The 20,469-nt window shown below is 54.2% G+C and overlaps 5 protein-coding genes across 5 annotated transcripts; 3 read left to right on the top strand and 2 right to left on the bottom strand.

Annotated features, from left to right (window-relative positions):
- Positions 1 to 1,229: 1,229 nt before the first annotated feature.
- On the bottom strand, positions 1,230 to 2,366 carry CABS01_02896 (uncharacterized protein; the record flags this gene model as incomplete). The annotated part of the gene is made up of 1 exon (XM_060536274.1): positions 1,230 to 2,366. The coding sequence occupies one exon, from the start codon at positions 2,364 to 2,366 to the stop codon at positions 1,230 to 1,232; it is 1,137 nt and encodes a 378-aa protein (XP_060394186.1).
- A 1,934-nt stretch (positions 2,367 to 4,300) lies between these two features.
- Positions 4,301 to 6,095, top strand: CABS01_02895 (uncharacterized protein; the record flags this gene model as incomplete). The annotated part of the gene is made up of 4 exons (XM_060536273.1): positions 4,301 to 5,034; positions 5,108 to 5,237; positions 5,302 to 5,380; positions 5,437 to 6,095. 4 exons carry the CDS (start codon positions 4,301 to 4,303, stop codon positions 6,093 to 6,095), a joined length of 1,602 nt encoding a protein of 533 aa, XP_060394185.1.
- A 1,641-nt stretch (positions 6,096 to 7,736) lies between these two features.
- Positions 7,737 to 11,770, top strand: CABS01_02894 (uncharacterized protein; the record flags this gene model as incomplete). The annotated part of the gene is made up of 8 exons (XM_060536272.1): positions 7,737 to 8,653; positions 8,706 to 8,745; positions 8,800 to 9,539; positions 9,593 to 10,109; positions 10,162 to 10,626; positions 10,695 to 11,162; positions 11,233 to 11,681; positions 11,725 to 11,770. 8 exons carry the CDS (start codon positions 7,737 to 7,739, stop codon positions 11,768 to 11,770), a joined length of 3,642 nt encoding a protein of 1,213 aa, XP_060394184.1.
- Positions 11,771 to 14,635: 2,865 nt separating this feature from the next.
- CABS01_02893 (uncharacterized protein) lies at positions 14,636 to 15,375 on the top strand (the record flags this gene model as incomplete). The annotated part of the gene is made up of 2 exons (XM_060536271.1): positions 14,636 to 14,645; positions 14,735 to 15,375. 2 exons carry the CDS (start codon positions 14,636 to 14,638, stop codon positions 15,373 to 15,375), a joined length of 651 nt encoding a protein of 216 aa, XP_060394183.1.
- A 3,211-nt stretch (positions 15,376 to 18,586) lies between these two features.
- CABS01_02892 (uncharacterized protein) lies at positions 18,587 to 18,982 on the bottom strand (the record flags this gene model as incomplete). The annotated part of the gene is made up of 1 exon (XM_060536270.1): positions 18,587 to 18,982. One exon carries the CDS (start codon positions 18,980 to 18,982, stop codon positions 18,587 to 18,589), a length of 396 nt encoding a protein of 131 aa, XP_060394182.1.
- Between the last annotated feature and the right edge of the window lie 1,487 nt (positions 18,983 to 20,469).

Here is a 20,469-nt window from a genome sequence, read left to right as displayed (position 1 = left end):
GCCCAATTTAGAAGGTTCAGAGGCACTGGCAGGGACCTTTGTGACGGTACCTTGATACTTAGGTATCTCTATTTCCGAAGCACCAGTGATTCAGCAGGTGCGGGCCAACGTTCCTGTACCCCAAGTCTAGGTACCTACCTCAAGCAGCGTGGCAGCCCAGTAAGGCCCCTCAAGAAACCGCCCCTCTCCTTGTCACGCTGGAGCGGGAGCAGGGATCTTCACCCAGGTACACGCGTTAGTGACCGGCCGGGAGCCATCACTGCGGGCTCAATCTCACTTCCCGCGGCCGACGCACTGACCTTCAGTTCAGTCGAATCTCACTCTTACTCTTACTGAGATGTGATGAGTGACAAGTATAGACGTAACGGGCTGTATCCGTAGACACATTCATCATAGATTATGTGTATGGAAACTCAAGGTTCCGCGATGCCATGAAATTAGTTGTAGGGCGAAATCCTAACAAGGAGGTCACGTCGAGGACCTTGCCGCAAATGCTCTAACATGAGAGACAAGCGGATGAAAGGCAGGAAACGACACAAGTATCTATCTACACTTAATCGCCTGTAACGAATTGATGAGAACAACATCCGGAACCAACGGAATAAGAGATGCGTAATCGAAAGCAACAGGTCTGAGTGAGCTCATGCAGAATCGATGAGCCGCACTTTCAGTTCGTCTTATCTCTAGCACTTCCTACATGAAGAACAGGCCGGTCACGCCGGTTAGACTGAAACCCTACATGCAAGTAGCCGCAACGTCCGCGCGTGGGGGAAGACGTTCCAACCTATGGACAAACAGACCGGGGATGGTTGGCCAATCATGACGAGGCGGGATTGACGCCTCGCAATTGTCCAATCCTGTCACATCTAGTGCCTTGCTGACGACCGGGTTTTTGTCTAAGGACCGAGGTGGTCTAGGTATCCTCCTGAACAGGCATTTATGAAATCCCCCGGTCTTAGAGACAAGCGGGCAGTGAAGCCGTGTTCGTGACGGACATGCCTCATCTTCACAAATTTACACGATACTCATTCAAGAATCCGAGAACCAGTTTCTGTCATGACATCGTAAGATTTATCAAGGAACATGTGTGGTCTATCTTATCAATAAATCTTTTCTTCCTCTCCTGAAAACAATACATTGAGTATGAAATGAGAAGTTGGCTATTCTTACCGATCCGAAACAGTGATCCGCGGAACGAAGCAGGGTGACTATCATTCAAAAGACAAGTCTCACTCCACGTTGGGAGCAATGACAGTGTAGTTCCTCCATCCACCATTTTCCCTCGCAAATTCCGTCGCCTCATGATGCTCATCCAAAGAGAAAATCTTGATCTCCGCGCCGCTCTCCCTCCCGATCCTCAGCTGACCTCCCTCAACCATGCGAACCAGCTGCAGCAGCGTCGGACGCTCACACATCCACTTGCCAATCAACTTCAGATTCTTGAGCCCAAACACAGCATACGGTATCGTCAGCGTCTCACTCGCGCCGCCGCTGAGGATCACCCTTCCCTCGCGCTTCAGGGTGCGCACCGCGGCCTCGAGATACGGCGGGTTCTTGAGCTCGCCGGGCGTCCAGTCGTTGAAAACGTCGGCTCCGGCTCCATTGGGCGTGGCTGCGAGGATCGCCTGCGCATCGATGTTTTCGTCACCTGTCATCACCACCGTCTTGAGACGAGGGTTGTCGCCGAGCTTGGTACGCATTGCTGCGAGCTTGGATTCGCTTCGGCCCAGGGCGATGACGTTTGCGCCGACGGTGAGAGCGACTTCGACGGCTAGACCGCCAAAGGAGCCACCTGAGGGTCCGATGACCACGGTCTCTGCTACTTTGATGTCCGCTGCCTCGAGGAGGGCGCCGGCGGCAACGGAGTAATGCGCGATAGAGCTCAGCGCCGCAAAGTCGTAGCCAAGTTCACCAATGAGGCGCTTCTCGTCGAGAGGGTAGACGTTCTCGAGAGGCACCTTCTGATACTGCTGCAGCGAACCATCACGCCACTCCTTCATCAACTTCTGCCCCGCGTCGCCCACGCCGCCGAGATGACCGATCATAACCATGGCGTTAACGGGGTCGTCGCGGCCGCGGGTAGTGGCGTCAACGTAGACGAGATCACCAGGCTTGACGCGCACGGCATCCGGGCCGACGGCGTGGACGCGGCCGATGGCATTGGGGTTCGGGACGAAGGGCGGGTGGACGTTGAGCTGCGGGAGCTTGCCGGTGTGGGCGAGGTGCGTGTAGGGCACGATGGGCGCGGCGAGAATCTTGACGACGACTGTGCCTGTGGGAGCGTCTGGGATGGGGAGGTCGATTACTTGGAGGGGTTTGGAGTAGGATGAGAGCCAGAGGGCTCTGTTGCCTTGTGCGGAGCTCATTTTTGATAGGTAGATCGGGCTGAGTATAAGATGATGGTTCGTGTAAGTGGACTTTGCGAGAATTGAAAGGGTTTAGCTTTCAGGTGATTGATGTAGTCGTTTGCCTCGTCTTTCTTATACGCCGATACATTTTGAACGAATGCGGTATGTTGCTGGGTTTTATGACTCCTTTAATCATGGTCGAAAGCTAGGGGCTGAAGCTACGTTTCTCGGACCTGATGATGATGCCGCGTTCCCCATTTATTCAAATAAGGAAACCGGTGGCCGAAGCTTTCGGCCCAAGGAGAGAGCTACAATCCGTCAAGGGCCCCCACTTCAAGGCACCGCGCGGGAGGGGCATTTAGTGGTGACGGAATCGAGTGCCGCGGAGATCGGCGGGCCGCTGGAGGACTGTGGCACGAAACTCAGTTGCCAGCTAGCACGACTCGGGTTTGGGATGAGACCAGGGGGGCTTGGTTAGATCCATTGTCAGTTTTCACCTTACATCGCCTATGCCCCAGAGATTTTGGGCCAGCGAGCTTTGCATTCTTAAGTCTTGAGGTGTTGCAAGAAGCTGCGGCAGAGAGGACGGGCGGGAGTGGACCTGCATTAAGGTATTCGTGGACAAGGTACTTCGGTTTCGGCCGGACAATGTGCGTCAATGTCCTTCTCATGGCCGCTTATGTAAGACGGCCAACGACATGGCAACTTGCTCAACGTCGGTTTGACCTTGAAGACGTTATCCTACATGAATCCATTCTCAGCCTGTCATCAACTGCTTTACTCATTCAACTCAACCATCCCATTGGTTGTACAAGTCATGATGGTCGTCAAACGGAAAGAAGGAAACATCGCTGTCTCTGAGCGGTAGCAACTTCGAGGAATGTTCTTCGCGCCTTAGCAAGATCGGAGAAAGATTACCCCTTGCAGCGGGAACGGAAGTGGCTTGAGCTAGCCTCATACAAGTAATTAGAAGTCATTGAGTTGCGGAGGATATATGTTGAGCGCTTGTTCTTTGCTTGCCTTCAGCCTTTGAGTATCCTACGGGTCGAACATATAGAGTGCCACCCCAAATGACAAAGGCCCTAGACATATATGCCGGTTTGTCTTGAACAAACAAACCGCGATGAAAGACTCCAAGCCTTTGTTCGATCAAGGGAATTCTTGGATATCTTTATGTGCCATGTTGCTGCCTAGTGGTCTAGCCTTCGGCAACGCTTCTGTCTTTATCCTGCCCTCCCTCCAAGAGAGGAGGGGCCAAGTTCCTCCTCACGATCGATGGTCTTTGCATAAGGCCCTGGAGCATGGCATATTATGAGGCTTCGACACATCCCATACCATTCCAGCTTCCTCAGCTGAGGTTTGGATGAACTTGTTATGGAGATCTTCAAGGAGAAAGAAACTGTTCGGGTACAAGCCCCCTTTTGTCAGCTCAAGAGAATAACTGTTCATTATAACAAATCCAGTTTTCGCTAGTTTGTTACTCTTGAGAACACACACAGTGTTCTTGCTGCTCACATCTCTTGAGGTAGGTGCAGCTCATCTCATCAATGCCTCGAAAAGACACCTGAGTGAGATGAAGTGAAGGATGGATAATCGAGACTGGAATACACACCACATCATCACCTGAATACTTCAATACCGCTACCAAGCGACCTCATGGGCGGTGTGAGCGAAGGCACATTCCGCTTCATTACAGTATAGGGCTGTTGGCCAAAAAAGGTATGTTCTTGACCCTGGGCCCTTTCCCTTTCCCTTTTCCTTTCACCTCTGTTTGGTCTTTTTTTCTTGCGCGCGCAACAACATCACCACCGACTATCCATCACATTTCATGCCCGTAAGACTTTTATACCAGATTTCCATCTCACCTAATCTTCTAGATTGTTAACATCCATCTAGTTGCTTCGGCCTTTGCGCGCTTTTCACAAACAGTCACTATCACCACTACCACCACAATGGCCCCTCGCTCATGGGCCCAGATTGCCGCCACGGGCACAACGCCCAGCCCCAGTCCTCTGCGCCAAGAGGTCTTAGTCAACCAGCAACCCTCCCCACATCCAGCTCCCCCTCTGCCCTCTGCCGCCGACTTCCCATCCCTCACGGGATACACTGGGGAGGAGGTGAAGGAGGGGGAGGGGCAGGAGCTTGCAGCCTCACGGGCTGAAAGCCCTTGCCCTTCTTCTTCTTCTTCTTCTTCTTCTGACCCCGTCTCGGTGGTGGGAGGAGCGGAGGAATTTGGTGTTGCCTCTTCCCTTTTGAGGGAGAGCAATTACCCATCTTCCTCTTCTCCTCCAACTATCACGATCCTCAAGCGTGATACTACTACCACCTCTTCCTCCATCGCCGACAACACCGCCGAGATGGTCAACCAGAAGCGTCAAGAAAAGCTCGCTGCGAAGAAGGCGGCGGAGGACGCAGCTCGTCAGTGGCTGCTACCGGAGATTCCGGCCATTTCGGTGGTCGGCGGGTCTTCAACCGCAGCTCCTGACGTGGCTGCTGATCCTGCCGTCATCGACGCGGCCGACGTTCCTCTCCCGGCGGACGAGGGGATGGAAGAGAAGGGGAAGGGACCGGCAATCCCGACCGCGACCGAAGAAGAGGTGGCTGTCGCCTCGTCCGAGGCTTCGGCTAAGGACGAGGCGCTCAGAAGAGCCATGATCGCCTCGCTCGAGCGAGACCACCGCGCTGGGTAAGTCTGAGGCTCATCAAGATGCGGAAACATAAAACAAATTGCTGACTTTTCTTTCTTCTTCCTACTCCAGGCTCCTCCTGAAAAGAGAGACCCATAACTTGTTCCTCCATGTCCGTGAGGGCACGATGATCGGATGTCATCGCGACATCGTTACCTCCGAGGCCACCAGATTGGCGGGACTCCTTCCTCCTGCCGACGAGGTAAGTTTGCTATTGAGGTTCGACGGAAGATTGCAATGTTCTGATATTTTCGGTTGATGAACAGGACGGCAAGACCCACCTCGACCTGAGCGACTGCGTGATGGCGTACCTCAGCCCGGTCATCTTCTTCATCTACAACGGTGGTAAGTAACTGTTGGGACTTTCTTTCTCAATTATTCTCTAATTCGAATGTTGGCAGACCTCCCCGGCCACAGGGTCAACCGGGATTGTATCTGGGACACCCGTCCGGTCATCAACAACGTCATGTTCTATGGCCCGGCGTACCGCTTTGGCGTCTCGTCAATGCTCAAGAGCCAGCTTGACAACATGGAGGAGGCGTACGAGATGTACCGCGTCGCGTTCGGCGGCCGGTACTTCTACTACCAGATCAAAGAGTTCAATAAGATGGCTGGATTCGAGGTTCCCTTCCGGATGGCGCTTATCCATCTGTACCTCGACAACCCCCTCAACGAGGAGCTCAAGCCCATGAAGGTGGCTTTTGCCAAGGTGGCGACCGTCGTGCTCCCCTTTCTGCGCCGCCAGCCTAGCTTCAATCCGCTGACTCAGAGTCTCTGGGAGGGCCTTCCGTTTCCCTGGCGTTCCGAGTGGGAGGAGTTCTACTACGAGGGTCTGCTTCCCGACTTCCCCAAGATCTTTGACGAGAACATGGAGTGGGTTGAGGAGAAGATCGATGAGAGCCACTTCTTCTACGAAGAGCCCATTAACCCTGCCGGTCCTTCCTCGCGTCCTGCCTTGTCTGGTCCCGCGATGGTTCCGTTCTACCAGGAGTCCGTCGATGAGATGTGCCGTCGTCTTTCTTGCTTTGGCATCGATCCCGGCTACTCGTTCACTGGCTAAGATGGCAGTCTTGACCGAATAAGCACAGAGCTTTGAGTTTCTTCTTACCTGGATGGTACAGCCCTTTCTTGCCTTTGCTGGATACTCATCAACCTTTGGGATTCACTTGGGACATCGATATTCTCGCTACCATGCTTCAAATCGGATTACTCCATTTTGGCAATACGGACGCGAAATCTTCGTTTCTTGGCATTGATCAACGAGCTTTTTTTGTTGCCATTACGGCACTCCATCATTGCGGCTTTCGACTTTACTTGATCCTCCGCGGCAAGAGCCAGTACACAGACGGATGACTTGACTTGCTCAAAACCATCTCGCAGATTGGACCTCCTGGACGAGTACTTCAAGCGAAGTGATGATGAGACATGATTTTTTCGGCACCAGACAGTTTTGCTTTCTTTTCCTATCATGTTTGGAGGTGTATGAATGTGATGGGACCTTGGAGAAGGTACCCATTCACCCAGTGGACACCATGGACTGAGAAGCTTGCTTGCTGGCTCTACTTTCACTTTTCGTCTCTTGGCATGGTCAGCCACGGTTACGGTTACGGTTATGGTTATGGTTATGAAAAAGCAGATACCCATTCGATTTCCGGTTCTGAGACAGGTTCATTTCACGATACCCCCTGGTTTACAAGTCTGGAGTTGAGGGATCTCGGTTTACGGATACTCGGATGCATCAAAAGAACTCGGACACTCTCGTCTTCAAAAGAAGACACTAATAATAAGAAATCCGAGCACAACACCTAGCAACTCGTGACTTGACGTGAATGTGACAATCCTGGCTATGAAGAATGTGGTACTCAGTGAAGAAGCTAAGAGTGAGGTGAGATGAGCGTCTGTCTGAGCTACAGGGAAGCCACCTGCATCGTCGCCACGGCAGTGGCTGGGCCCAGCACGTTTAGTGCCAAGTAGCCTTATTTTGCAAGCTGGGGCCTCCCGGGCCCGCGTCTTCACCGCTGAAGATGGCGGGGCAAGTCAAGAACCACCGCCGCTAACGTGTTCTACCGTCTCCATCCTCTGTGCGGCGTGGGTGGGAACCTGCAGTGGTTGACGGTTCCTGGCGTCTGCTTGGCCCTTCACAGGCTCACGGCCCTCTGTACCTGCCGTGGCATCCCCCTACAAGGCACAAAAAGCCACCAACGGCCCAGCGCTCAGACTGGCGCCATGGCAGTAACGGCAGTAACTGAGGTGATGGGCAACGGCGCTTGCGGGCCCCGTGTTTAGTGTCGGCCCTGCCCTGCCTCCTTTGAGTTGCAACAACCGGGTGGCTGGTGGTTTTTTCGGCCGGGCTGGGTAGGTTGCATTTTGCCATGGTGATTTGCTGCTATTACATAGTACTGGGCAGTCATGGCAAGCATTCTATTTAATAAGTGGTGCATCTTGGTTTCGGGGGCGCCGCCGATCTAAAGAGGCGTTCGCTTATTTTGCAATCTATCGATAATTAAAGGATATCCAATACCACCTTGCCGTTTGGAGAAGGAGAAAATATTATCACCACTCGATTAATACCAGGGTCCAAGGGAAAACCCACCAAACGGCACTTACACCAAAACGACAGACTTTACACGGTGCTACGGCACAGAAACAGCAAGGCCACCCACAGTATCATACCCGGCTCTTGCGAAGGGTAACCTTCACGATGTCACAGTACGAACCTTCACCCCAACCTCGCCGACGGGGAGGCCAGTCCCTCTTCCCCTACAGCAACAGCAGCAGAGCCTCAGCCCAGAGCCTCAGGAGCCAGTACAGCAGCAGAGAAGCTCAAACGGCACACCTCGTCCAGCTGATTGAGGAGTTCCGCAAGGGGGATCCCATCTACGAACCTGTGCCGCCCACCCCGCCACCCAGAGCCCCGGGACGGCAGGGGAGTCAACGGAGTCAGAGGAGCCGGAGGGTCGTTTCGCCATTTGTGCGATTCCAGTCACCTTTGGAGAGGTTCACATCATCACCACTTGAGCGCTTTACATCACCTCTGGAATCGTATGCTCCCAGAAGACGGGCCAAGACGCCGCTTTCTGTTCCCGTGGTGTATGATATGCCCACCACTACCACCACAAACACCCAGCAGCAGAACATCATCTTCCCTGCAGCGATACCAGAAGAGGCGCAGATGCAGACGAGGCAGCAGTCACCACCGCAAGAACCTGAAATCGTACCCGTGCCGTCCATCATCGCCAACGAGGGCACGGAGTCGGACGAGCAGAGCTTCGACCTAGACGGATTCCCGATGCCGCCAGACTTTACGGGCCAGGAGTACCTCACTCCCGTCGAGGAGGTTGAGGACTGGGTCGATTTGGAGGAGACGTCGGGCAAGGTGTATGCCTTTGACCCGGCGCGCTCGTCGTCCGACCCGGCTAGAGACGACGATGGGTCGGATTTGGATATCCCGTTCTCGGATGACTCTACGTTGAGAGGGGAGGAGCCGCCGTTGAGCACGGCGCTTCATGTGTATCAGTCAATGTACACTGGTGAGGGCGTCCTGGGCGGTGTGCATTCGGCTGCTTTGGATGTTGTCTATGACACCAAGAGAAGGCGGCAATCGCTGTTTAGATGGCTGTAAGTGGTGTGTGTGTTCCTTCGTGTCCTCGGAATGCTAACCATCTTAAAGGCATGTACAGCAAGACATGATGAACTTTGACGAGTTTACTGTAAGTCTTTACTCAAACCACCAATCTTAGGAGACAAGTGCTAACTCTGAGTAGAATGAGATTTCTCGCGCACTCTCCGAGTCGGAACAAAATGACATCCGCAAGCTGCTCTCCGATGTGAGGAAAAACTACTCCAAGACCATCCGCACCTCTCGCGACACGACGGTCAAGCACATGGAGCCCAGCCACCTCGAACTACCCCTCCAACGCGGAGGAGACCAAGCCAAAGGCTCGGGGACAGGAAAGCGTTCCGCGACTTGGCTCTGCATCCCGTACTTTTCACTCGAAGAGTATTCTGGAATCCTGGCCACGGGAAACCCGGGAGCATACCCACCCCTCACGCTGCTGCAGTTAGCGTTCTCAAGGAACTCGCAGAAACGGGATATGCTCCAGGCGACGCGGCAAATTGGCAACGGAGGAAAAGACATGTGCTTCCACATTCGACAGCTGTGGTGTATCGTCTTGGATAACTCGCTGCTCATCACCTGCGGTTCCATGTACGAAGAAGCCCTGCGCGGCGAGACTGTCACGATGACGTCTGAGCCGGCGAGAGATCCGACCTTGGGCGCAGACACGGGACGAATACTTATCCAGCACGGCGAGTCGGTGATGTGGTCGTTTCCTCTCGAGGAGTGCAGAACCTGGTTCGCGTTTATTGCGCACTTTGCCGATTTCTGGCCAAAGGCGGTCCGTTTCCACTTCAACGGTCGTCTTTTGACGGAAGCGCGTTGGTGGAAGGTGCTTCAATTCGCCAGGACCTCTCGCAGGAATGTCGTGATCAGCATGGAAACATGGTAAGTCTCCATGAACTCGCTCCGATAAGAGCATTGGGTTGATAAACTTATAGCACACCACCACAATTACCGCCAAGCGGCATTTTGAGACCTATTAAACAAGGCCTGAGCTGCAATATAGGGCAATCGTCTGGTGGCCTACAGCTGCCCAGATCTTCAGCTGGAAACCGGATGAGCTTTCCACCGGGACAGTCCAACAAGACCAACGAGATGTTTCACGTATTCAGCTGGGCCGAAGCAAGATCGCCCAGCCCAATGGAAGGTCCCAACTTTATCGTTCTTCAGAAACAGCTGTCCGAAGTCGAGGAGTTTTTGACGGCTGAGACCAACGGGCCAGATCGGCGGGCGTATCTGGAGGCTGAGATGTCGACGAGAAATGAAGTGTTTGAGTACTTCGAGCAGCAGGGGGCGCAGATACAGGATACGAAGAAGTTGTGGAAGAAGCAAGATTATGACGAGCGTGTTGATATCTTTAACGCGGCTGACTCCTTGTTCCGCTTCTTCTTGCCTCCATTGTTTGATGGACCGACAACGGAGAGGTTTTGGGGTGCCGTGATGAACTTGGTCAGAGTAAGGCTATTGTTTGTCTCATGAGCCCCTATTAGATGCTAACGGCTTTCAGATTCCTCAGCCCGAGACCACCGAGGGTGAGTCTCATCCGAACAACCTCGACAAGACACGTCGCGAAGCCGTCTACGCAAATGCCCCCACGGTCAGAAAAGCACTGCGCCAAATGGCCCTCCCCGTCATCGCCTTCAAGAGCATCCTGTCCCATGCTGAACCCACAGACCGGGTGGATATCGACGTTCCGCTGGAGCTGATCCGAGCCTGGCTTCATCTGGTCATGGGCCTGATCTACGCGAGTCACGAAACGCACATGTGGGAGGACCATCTGGAGGTGGCGGACACGCTGGTCAAGAACGGGATGAAGCACATGATGGAAAGGCTGTCAAGCCTTAATCTGCTGGAACGGTCTTCCGTCCTCCCGCTCGAGGTGGTGTCCCTGATCAGCTACGGCCTCTTGTCCAACACGTCTGGAAAGTATGCGGGAATTACGGACACTTATTCAGAGTATCTCAGATCGTTGGTAAGTTTGGAGTGACTCGTGGTGTGTGGACTACCTACTTTTGTATCATGCACTGACATTGCGGGCAGGAAAACGAGATTGCAAACGGGCAGTCGGACATCTCGTACCAGCAACGAATCAACTTCTTGCGCCAGGAACTGAGCGTGATTAACCGCGCAATTGCAGCGCAAAACAGTGTCTTTAGCTCTATCTTAGCCTCTCGTCAAGAAGGTTCATCCGCAGCAGCGAAGCTTCACCGATCGGCTCGAACTCAGGTCGCCGCAGCCAACTACCGCGAAACAGCTTCTCTCAAGCCTCATTTGCGGATGGGTAGAAGCAGCGGCAGACATGGCGCCGGCGATGACGAAGACGTGCAGGTGCTGCTGGAGCCCATGGTCATGGCTGCCAGTGCAGAGGTGTCCGACTTTTACAAGCTTCCGTCCACGGACGCGGCTGGCTTCAGGGATCTCCTGGCGGCGGAGTGCACGCAGCTACTTGAGCGGCGGAGCAGGGACTTTGAAGAGTATGCTGAACAGGCTGACGTTTTGGAACAGACGGTGAGTAGTTGTTCGAGACCGCTTGTGACATCTTAGATTCTGGGATGGGCACGCTAACGAGTTGAACTAGAACCTCAACAATGCCGCGGTGACCAAGGACCGGCAAGAGCAGGCGATTTATGCCTTTACTATTGTCACCATTATCTTTTTGCCTCTGAGCGCCGTCTCGAGCGTCTTCGGGATGAACTCTAGCGACATCCGAGACATGGAGGCCGGGCAGTGGTTGTACTGGGCTACCGCGATACCCGTCACCATCTTAACGATTGTGCTGGGTCTGTGGTGGATGGGCGAGATAGGACACCTCGTCGACTGGGTGCTCAGAAAAGTGCGAGGCGACGACAGACTGGGCACAAAATTTCCCGCTTCATCGTACAGTGGCGGGGACATGTCCGAGAAGCCTAGCTACCAGCAGCATGCCGGTATCGAGGTTATCAATGCTCCGCGGGCCGTGTATAGTCGGCCAATGTTGGCCAAGCAGAGCTTCACGAGGCGGCTGGACAGACGACGAAGCCAACGGACGTGAGTTTGCGGGACGCATACCGCGGTACGCCTCTGGCAACAGCACGACACCACCAGCTACCTTGGACTACATGACGGCCCTGGTCTGACAAGTGCAACTGCCTTGGATCGAAGCCAGGAAGCTCGGGGGCACCCGAGCCGGCGCCAGGACCCTGGGTGCAAGGGTCTTCTTTGTGGAAGTGGTTGGGCCTATGTAGATTGTCGATTCTTCGACTGCCGGCTGCTTCACGAATCGCCGAACACACTCACCCAAGGCACGTCAAAGATTGGGCTGCCAGTCTGGCGCCGGCAGGATGGGGACGATCGATGGATTGGGGATGGGTGTTGGCTCATCGGCTTGGCATCGTGGGATGGGCGCCCAACGGAGATTTGAGGCCAGCTAGCCCTTCCGCTACTCGTCTACCGGCATACACGCATCGAAAGGTGGTCTCTTGTCCTGCAGAAGGGGAAAGTAGATCTGAGAGAAATGTTGCCTCCTTTGCAGCCCGACGAACAGAGCCGGACACAGACGCTACGCTTGGGCGAGGGAAGAAAAAAGAAGGTTGGGACGAGAAGGATAATTGAGCGGAGACGTGCGACTGCCAGCTCACACACAGAACCCAATCTGACAAGCTCAGCCCTGCAAACCCCACGATCAGGGGTGGCCCCAGATGGCCCAGATATGGCCGAGATGGGGGGGAGAGCTGAGAACTCAAAGGATGGAAGCGTTTTGGAAGATTCCCCGGTTGTGGTCTGGCATCCCCAGCCTGTTGGGATCTGTGGGCGGGCTATTGATGATAGGGCCGCGGAGAGACATGCACGACGACATGACAGTTACGATAACATCCTTGGAATTTTCAATTTCCCGTCTTACGGACAGGACCAGGTGCCGGACGCCGTGAAGCAGTGCAGAGTGCGCAGAGTGCAGCTGGAGATGTAGGGCGGCTACAGTGAGTCGAGCGAATGAGTGGTCTGGAAGCTCTGCCCTTCTCTTTTGGTGATTGCTGGTGCGGCGCTTTGCGATCAAGGAGGGAGCATGTTGCGCACAGCTTAGCTCTTTGGAAGGGTTGGATAGAAAGCTCTCTACTCCCTCTGTTCTGAGCATCTGAGTGGTTGGGAACTTGGGGCCGAGGCCGGGAGGAGGGAGTGGACGTGCCGCGTGCCCAGTGATCCCGGTCAATGTTCGAGTGTACGTACCGATGGTCGACCGCCTCGGGGTTTTACAACTTGATTTTCCCAATTTCTGGCGTGACGTGCCCGCTGGCGTCATAAGGCCTCAATTGCCCAATGGCGCACCCTTGTCTGCCACACGATGGGAAGGAAGGTGCCAGGTGACAGCCGACCACCTCCCCTCCCAAGTCCCAGACCAGAGGACGGAATGGAGGGCGGGAGAACTTCCCATGGCAGGTGCATCTGTGGTACTAAGGAAGGGGCAGGAAAGAGGAGGGAGGGGAGCGGAAGGGAAGGGAAAGGAAGGAAGTGATGGGATGTTTCGGATGGGTTGGGTTGAACTTGACACTGGTGCAAAAAGGTTGGAATCGCATGAGGTGGTCCATCTGGAGTTTTGGAATTGGAGTTGTTGCTGCACAGTACCTTGGCTCTAGATACCATTTCACCCAATGAATGATTGTATACAGTATCCATCTGCATGTCAAGCAACACACGTCCAGGCTGTGTTTTGCGTGCGCCTCTCTCCCTCTCTTCTCGAATATCCGGTCTCTGTTCTTTGGGGTTAATACTTCTCCATACCCGTGCATGCTCACATCCACTCTTGCGTGCCCGTACGTGCGTCCATCTATGTAGCATCTCGGCGCTCCCGTCCCGGATCTACTGTGGGCTTTTACGGAGTGCTGTAGTGTAATTCGTAGCTTCGTCGTCCATGTGCTTGTTATGCGGGTTTGCTTCTCTGGCTTGGTTGTGGCTTAGTACGGATAGCTGAACCCGAGTGGACGGAGTAGTTGAAGGGGGAAGATAGATGCAAGGCAGCCTGGCCTGCGTGGATGTCCCCTTCCCGCTGGGCAGTGGGCGGTTTTGATCTTGGGCTGACACACACCCAACCAGCCAAGCTGAGAAGGGTGAGAGGTGGTGCATGATAATACCGCAGCGCAACTCTCTCACAGGCCAATTTCTTGGTGTTTTCCCATTAGTTGGTTTGCAGAAGGAGGGGCAACTGCCAGGCAGGCAGGTAGGCAGGCCCAGTCCAGTCACCCCTCCCCCCTTCTACGGAAGCGACGAGGACCTTGATTCAACCTGCCATCTGCCAACTCCCCGTCCCTTCCCCTTCCCCTTCCTTCCCACCCCCGTGCATACATACATACCTTCCTTGCAGCCGAGCCAGAGAGCCTAGACTCTTCGTTGTTGGTGTGGGATGAGTGTTATATGAATAGCGCATCTCCCGCCCGCCAACACTCCAGACGAAAGGGACTGGTCCTGTTCTTCTCATTCCACCACAACCACAATCATAACTACAACCCGCCGCCGCCGCTGGCTTACCGACATTTGACACCGCGACACCTTTACTTAGCTCCAACGCCTTCTTCTCTCCCACCCGTTCCTTCGCCACTGGCTCCCTTTTTGTGCCTACCGACCTTAGGTAGTGTAGAGGAAGAGGCCAGCCCACCCCGCGCCAGGTGATCAACATCTGATTTTCCCTCACCCGGTCTTTGCGCTCTGCACATCACTTGTGTCGCAAAAAACGGTCGTCTAGCGGATCGCATTCCCGCATATCGCATCTCGCACATCCCTCGGGTCGCAACACGCAACACACGTAACACCTCATCCCATCCTCGGGTCCACGACGCATCCTGCGTCTACCCGCAACTCAAAACCAACCCAAAATAACCAAACTCCAACCAACTTTCCCTCTCGGCATCACGACACTCGCACCGAAAAAAGTGTAGGCCACCGAAAAGGCGCACAGTCAAGAAACATCTATACGTTCAAAAATCCCCTTGGCACGAATCCAGCCGTCCAAAATGGGTACGAGTAAGCCCCAAAATACCTGACGTCAACGTTTGTCGCAACGTTCGCGCCAGGTCTATACAAGCACAAATGACTAACCATGCATCGTACAGCCTCGTCAAAGGAATACTACGAGTATCACCACCACCACCGCCACCACCATCACCACGGCGCAAAGAAGCGCCTCTATCTCGAACCTCCCACCAACGGCGCCGTCACGGTCCGCACAAAGAAGACCACATTCATCCCGGCTCGCGAGCCCACCCCGCCTCCCATCATCGTCAAGCCCGCCCCGCCGCCGCCCGTGATTGTCAAGCCTCCTCCGCCTCCCCCACCGCCCGTCGTCCTACCCCTCCCGCCTCCGCCGCCGCCGCCACCCGTTGTCGTTCCGGAGCCCCTGCCACCCATCGAGGTCATCGCAGTTGACGTCGAGCCTTCGGTGAAGAGCAGCAAGTCGAGCAGGAGCAGCCGGTCGAGGAGCCACAGCCACTCGCGGAGAGGCAGCCGCGACAGGGAGAGGGATATCAGAGAGGTGTACGTTGAGCGGGAGAAGCTCGTGCCCGTCCGGGTGCCCTACCCCGTCCCCGTCCCCGTTGAGCCGCGGTACGAGACGTTCCGCTACGTCGAGGGTAGAAGGTACTCGCCGCCCAGGATGCTGCCGCCGCCCCCGCCCCCTGAAGAGGAGAGGATGAGGGTTACCATCTCCGACCGGAGGAGGGAGAGAGAGTACAACGACTACAGCTACAGGCGGTGAAGCCTTGGTCGCTGTGCTTTGACTCGGGCCTTGTTTTCAGGTACTGCGTGTTTGGATTGAATGTTTGGAATAGTATTTGGGAGGTTATTTGTTTGATTTGATACATGTCTGGCGATGATTTAAGCGGTTTTGATCTCGCGGCGTTACCAGGTTTCTTATACGATGAGACGGTGCGACGTCGCTGGGATGGAATCTTTGATATTTATGACTTGATATCTGGGATTTAGTTTGGGAAAGCGATGACTAGCGAAAGCAGTGCTGGGATATATGTCATGATAGAGAGAAACGTATGATGATATTCGAAATGACGGCCGCTTTTACAATTGCCTATTCCTGTTGCGTCCTCTTGACTAGTTCCTTTGACGCTCTCGAACTGAGGCTAATGTCTCCACTTCAAGACTGGCCTTGCATGCTACCAACTCACTCAGCCCCTATATGATACGGCGTGTAGAATTCATGGCTCGCACGAAGCTCACTCCGTCTGAGTCACTAGCTACTAAACAGTGTGGGCGAGGCGTCTCTTTGTCATGTTTATCACCCGTGGTCGACACTACTCGCGAGATGTTGATTCTTGTGATTGTGACGATGATTCAAGGTTAGACGTGAGTCGAATTGTACGCTTCCGACTGGCTCTGGGAAAGGATGTGTGAAGGTTATGGACTGGGCTTGTACCCAGTGGGCTCTGTCTCAATTTACTGGCTCCCAACAGTTGGGCGAGAGATCTATTCATCCACCGTCAATGCGCTAAGGAGACCAGAGAGCCTGGATCCAGCGACATCCATCGCGTTTGAATCACGGCTAGAATTTGCTTTGGAATACAGGACGGCCCCATGTTCCCCCATCCGTCTTGGAGCCGCGTGAGATGGATACGGTTTTGCAGCCCACCTCAACGATGGAATATCATGTTAGAGAGACTGGTATATCGTGTCGAATTACATTGATCGAGCACAGCGACGGGAGAGGCAAGGTGACCTTTCCCCCTCTACCGCGACGTAGACTTACCGTGTAATTCTTCTCGCTAACGTCAAGCTCATAGGGGATCTAACCGACTATGTATTCAAGACTGCGACGACACGACGAGAGAGGTGTGCGACCTGACCATTCGTGCTCTCCCGGACACTACGTGGTGCAGCCCGCGGTACTTCCACCCTTCATCACGGAGTCGAAGCTATCAAATCATCTAGAACTCGGCAATCCCGTTCTCGGAAAGCCCGGCCGAACGGATGGGACAAATACTCGGACATATTCGACGGCGAGCCCTGGGCGTCGCGTAACAAGCCTTGAGAGGTTGGTCCACCGTTCAAGCTCGCATTCGATCCACTATTTCTTTCTCCATCTAGAGGGGACCTCCGGGCACTAGGCAGTGGGCAGAATAGGATGAATTAGCCGCGATATATCGAGATGCGACGGTGGACCTGGCATGTGTAGATAGATTGGTTTAGCAGGGTAGATGAGTAAGTCGATTCGACGATACCGATCCGAGAAGAAAGAGGACTCCAATGGCAGGAGCACGTGGTCGAGGAGAGAGCCACGCAAAGTATGAATAAGTTGCCATACAATATAACAAGGGAGCTTGACGATGAATACAAAGACAAATAACTTGGCATTTGATTGAGACGCGGCCTTGAAAAGATACGAGTCTCAAAAGTCGCGTGATTGGGAGAAAAAGGTGAGGCAAGATGAATGGTGATTTGAGATAATATCGATAGATTATATGCAGTTTGAGAACTCTCAGCAGGGTAAATGAGTAAGTCGTTCTTCTTTGGCGTCTCGACGTCTCTCTATCAATTGCGCACTTCCTCTATTTTGAGAAGGTCCCGAAACGCACTGTTTCGAGCATCTACATCAGCTCCTGAGACGACGCCAAACCGCAACCAGCCGGGCAGCCCCGTCTCCTCGGGCCCGTGAGGTTACATTTCTTCTTCGCCGTGTCGCGATTTTGACTGTTTTTTCCAGGCCCCGTCCGTGTTGGCAGGGCTGAAGCTATATATAACCGCTTGGCTTTGTTTCTGCGCAAGCGCATCGAAATCTTTCTGAGGCGTCTCCCCCCTTCTCCCCTTCACGGTGCAACACTGCATCGTGCTTGAAGGAGTTTGGTCGTGGTCGCAGACGAGCTGTCAGTGTCTCGCCAATCGATGGGCGGCAATAAACATCGAACTTCGATTGACAGGACCCAGCCCATTGTCTCGGAACCCCAGGAGGGCCAAGAACCTCACGATCGTCTCTGATCGCGTGCTCCCTTGCCAAAACCTTCTCGCAAACCCTGCAGCGAACGTGTTCGCGACTCCGATAGGGTGTGAAACCTCGCCGCTCCGGCTCGAGTAAATGATCCCTCCTGGGATAAGAAAGGTTGCTATTTCGAAGAAGGGGATGCCTACTTCGGTCATCCTACAGTGATCGCTGTTCTCCATCGGCCATGGCAGCACATCACGAAGTTTCCAGGCTCGGATCGGCTCGGCCCTGGTCTCCATGTGTTCGTGGACCATGACGCCGCGGGGGTTCACTTCAAAATTGACTTGGCGTCGCAGTGTCGAACCCGGAGTTCGGCTTGCTTCCTAACTTCAAGTGGAAGTTCCAGTGATGTATTGCAGATGGTCCATTCGTCTGGTCGCGGCAACGCGCAACTACCTCGGGAAACCCGTCAACAGCTAGCCCAACATTCGAGTGCTACAGATCTAATATCCAAACACCAATGCGTTGATCCTGAGGCCTACTGCATGTGACTTGTCAGGCTGAGATCATTGCGATCATGCGCATGCCTTCAATGACGGGTACCCCGTCAGCTTGAGATACCCATAAGTCGCGGGCTGAACTCAACACCAAACGGTTCGTGATGACCCAAGGCGAGGACGTCTCGGACAACGCCGGCCAAGACTGAGACGTTGAGGCTCTCTTCACCCTCTTTCGCTACTCGAAAACCGATCTCCACTGTCGAGCAGGTAGGCAGAATCGGAGCAGACAAATGAGAACGAATGCGCCCCCCCAAAGAAGAGTGTGGAAATTTCTCGGTGGACGCGGGCTCCGTAGCACTGCAGCGGCGGCCCCGAAGATTACTGCGTAAAAGGCGGAGACCAAAGCGGGACTCGTGGCTTGGTTGACTTGGCCATAGGAGGATCACTTGATCTAGTCTGGGCTGTATATACGACGTAGGCAAGATGTGGTCTTCGATACCTGATATTATTCGACGGCAGTGCGGCAGGGTTTGATTTCCTTACTTGGAGGACCTGTGGAAGTGTGCTGGACGATAGATGCAGATGTCCAAATAGACTGGCGCCGACATCGATAGGAAGCGACGCAGCATTGGACCGTCAACCTGCCGTAAAATATCGAGGTCACAGGCATCGATCAAAGCTATGCGGACGCAGGTGAGAGCGGGTAGAGCGTCCGGGAGACCGTCGTTGAACGGCACTGGCGCCGATTGATCGGCCCCGTCCCGGAACCTCTTATCCGCGGACTGGACCCGATCCGGAACCCCACGGTCTCCGACCAGACCAACGTGGTGCACCTGGATAAGCAGAAGGTCTGGTTGAGGATCAAGGTGGCCTGGGTTCCCATCATCATCCAGCCGTACCTCGATGGGCTGATGAGCCGGATCTTGAGACGGCATGATCAGATGCGCTTAAGTGACGTGGAGGCCATCATCGAACGAGGCATCTCATTCGTAACATGGCGAGACAGGCTAGCTCATCGCGGTTGTCAGCTGAACATTGTGGATCGCTCCCATGGTTGAAACGGCATGGGGCTCCGCGTCTCATATGGGGGATTGTCTCCCTCTTGCTTTCAAGAGACGATATGGAAAAACGAAAGCTTGCATTGGGGGCCGTTTCCTTGCCGATGAATTCGATCGTGACTCGAGGGGTTCGCCTCGACCATCAAGTTCGGGTTGTTTAGTCGTGTGCATCGAGCGTGGCGAACATCGCTTCGCATGGCGATAGTTAGCATAGTGAGCAAACCGCAATGCACAGCGGCGGCTAGCCGGCATGTTCCTGGCGCATTTCGTCTGCGACAAGTGACACTTCGTGACAGCGTCAACGAGTAGGAGAATGGCAGGCTCGGTCTGGGGACGTCCTGCGCCCAATGAAGCCGGCCCATCCATCTCACCGACGGAATCTGGGAGCCGGGGACTGGAGGACCGTCTGATTGTCAGGACCCATCATCTCAACTTCCGCAACGTGTCTAACAGGCTACAGCGGTGGTCCTACGATGTTTGCCCTGAATCGCTCCCTCCTCTTCCGCGAGCGGACGAGAGAGGAGGAGTGCGCATGAACTGGGATCGACATGCTCACATGAGTTTTCTTCATAGTCGTGCTGCGTGTCTTCGTCTAGTCTAGCTGAAGCGGTCGAGGTGGTGAAGCGAGAAAATCTGCGACGAGAAGCTTTCCCTCCCCCTCAGATTGATGGCGGATCTGAAACATGCCCGCGACGCCGGCTAGACTTCAGGCTGAAGATGGCTGGCGGTCATGGGAGCGACTGATTTGGTGTTTCACCGCACTTTGCGGGAGAATACCGAGTCGTCATTGGATGGGATGGCTATAGCCCGAATTGCAGGACGAGGTTGATGAGTTGATCTGCTGCACAGCTGACGGAATTGCGACCTTCCTTCTAGCGGACTTCGTCCCAAGTTTATTCGACCCCGGGAGGTTGAGGGGTCGGGATGTCAACCGAATCCGTATTGCTTTTGGTAGAGTAATCCTGGCTTGGTTCACAGAGCAGTTGCTTGAAATTTGTCATTTCAAGATATCGAAAGGCAATGATTCTCTCTTGACGATACACAGGAGTTTTCCCGTTTCTATACTGGGCTGTCGACTGAAGATGATGTGAGAAAGTCTTTTTGTAGTCTGGGGATCGAGTTGATGGAGTTGATGGAAACCTACCGAGGTAGGGGCCAGGAATTGCCTCAGTATAGGCCCGGCCGACGTAGCTGTGCGGCCCCATCACATACATCTGCAAAGCAAGCACCTATGAGCTGATTGGCTTGTCCCAGGTATAGGCAGTATTGGCCAATCATGCCTGTCTGAAGCCACCAGGCTTGATCCAGGGGCGAGAATGTCCAAAGCCAATGCAATATGACTTATCAGAAAGTCAGAACTTTGA

Source organism: Colletotrichum abscissum (assembly GCF_030869225.1).
Source record: "Colletotrichum abscissum strain IMI 504890 chromosome Unknown Scaffold_5.1, whole genome shotgun sequence".
Taxonomy (NCBI): Eukaryota; Fungi; Ascomycota; class Sordariomycetes; order Glomerellales; family Glomerellaceae; genus Colletotrichum; species Colletotrichum abscissum.
Note: the sequence above shows the minus strand (reverse complement) of the source record. Positions and strands in the feature narration are given on the sequence as shown.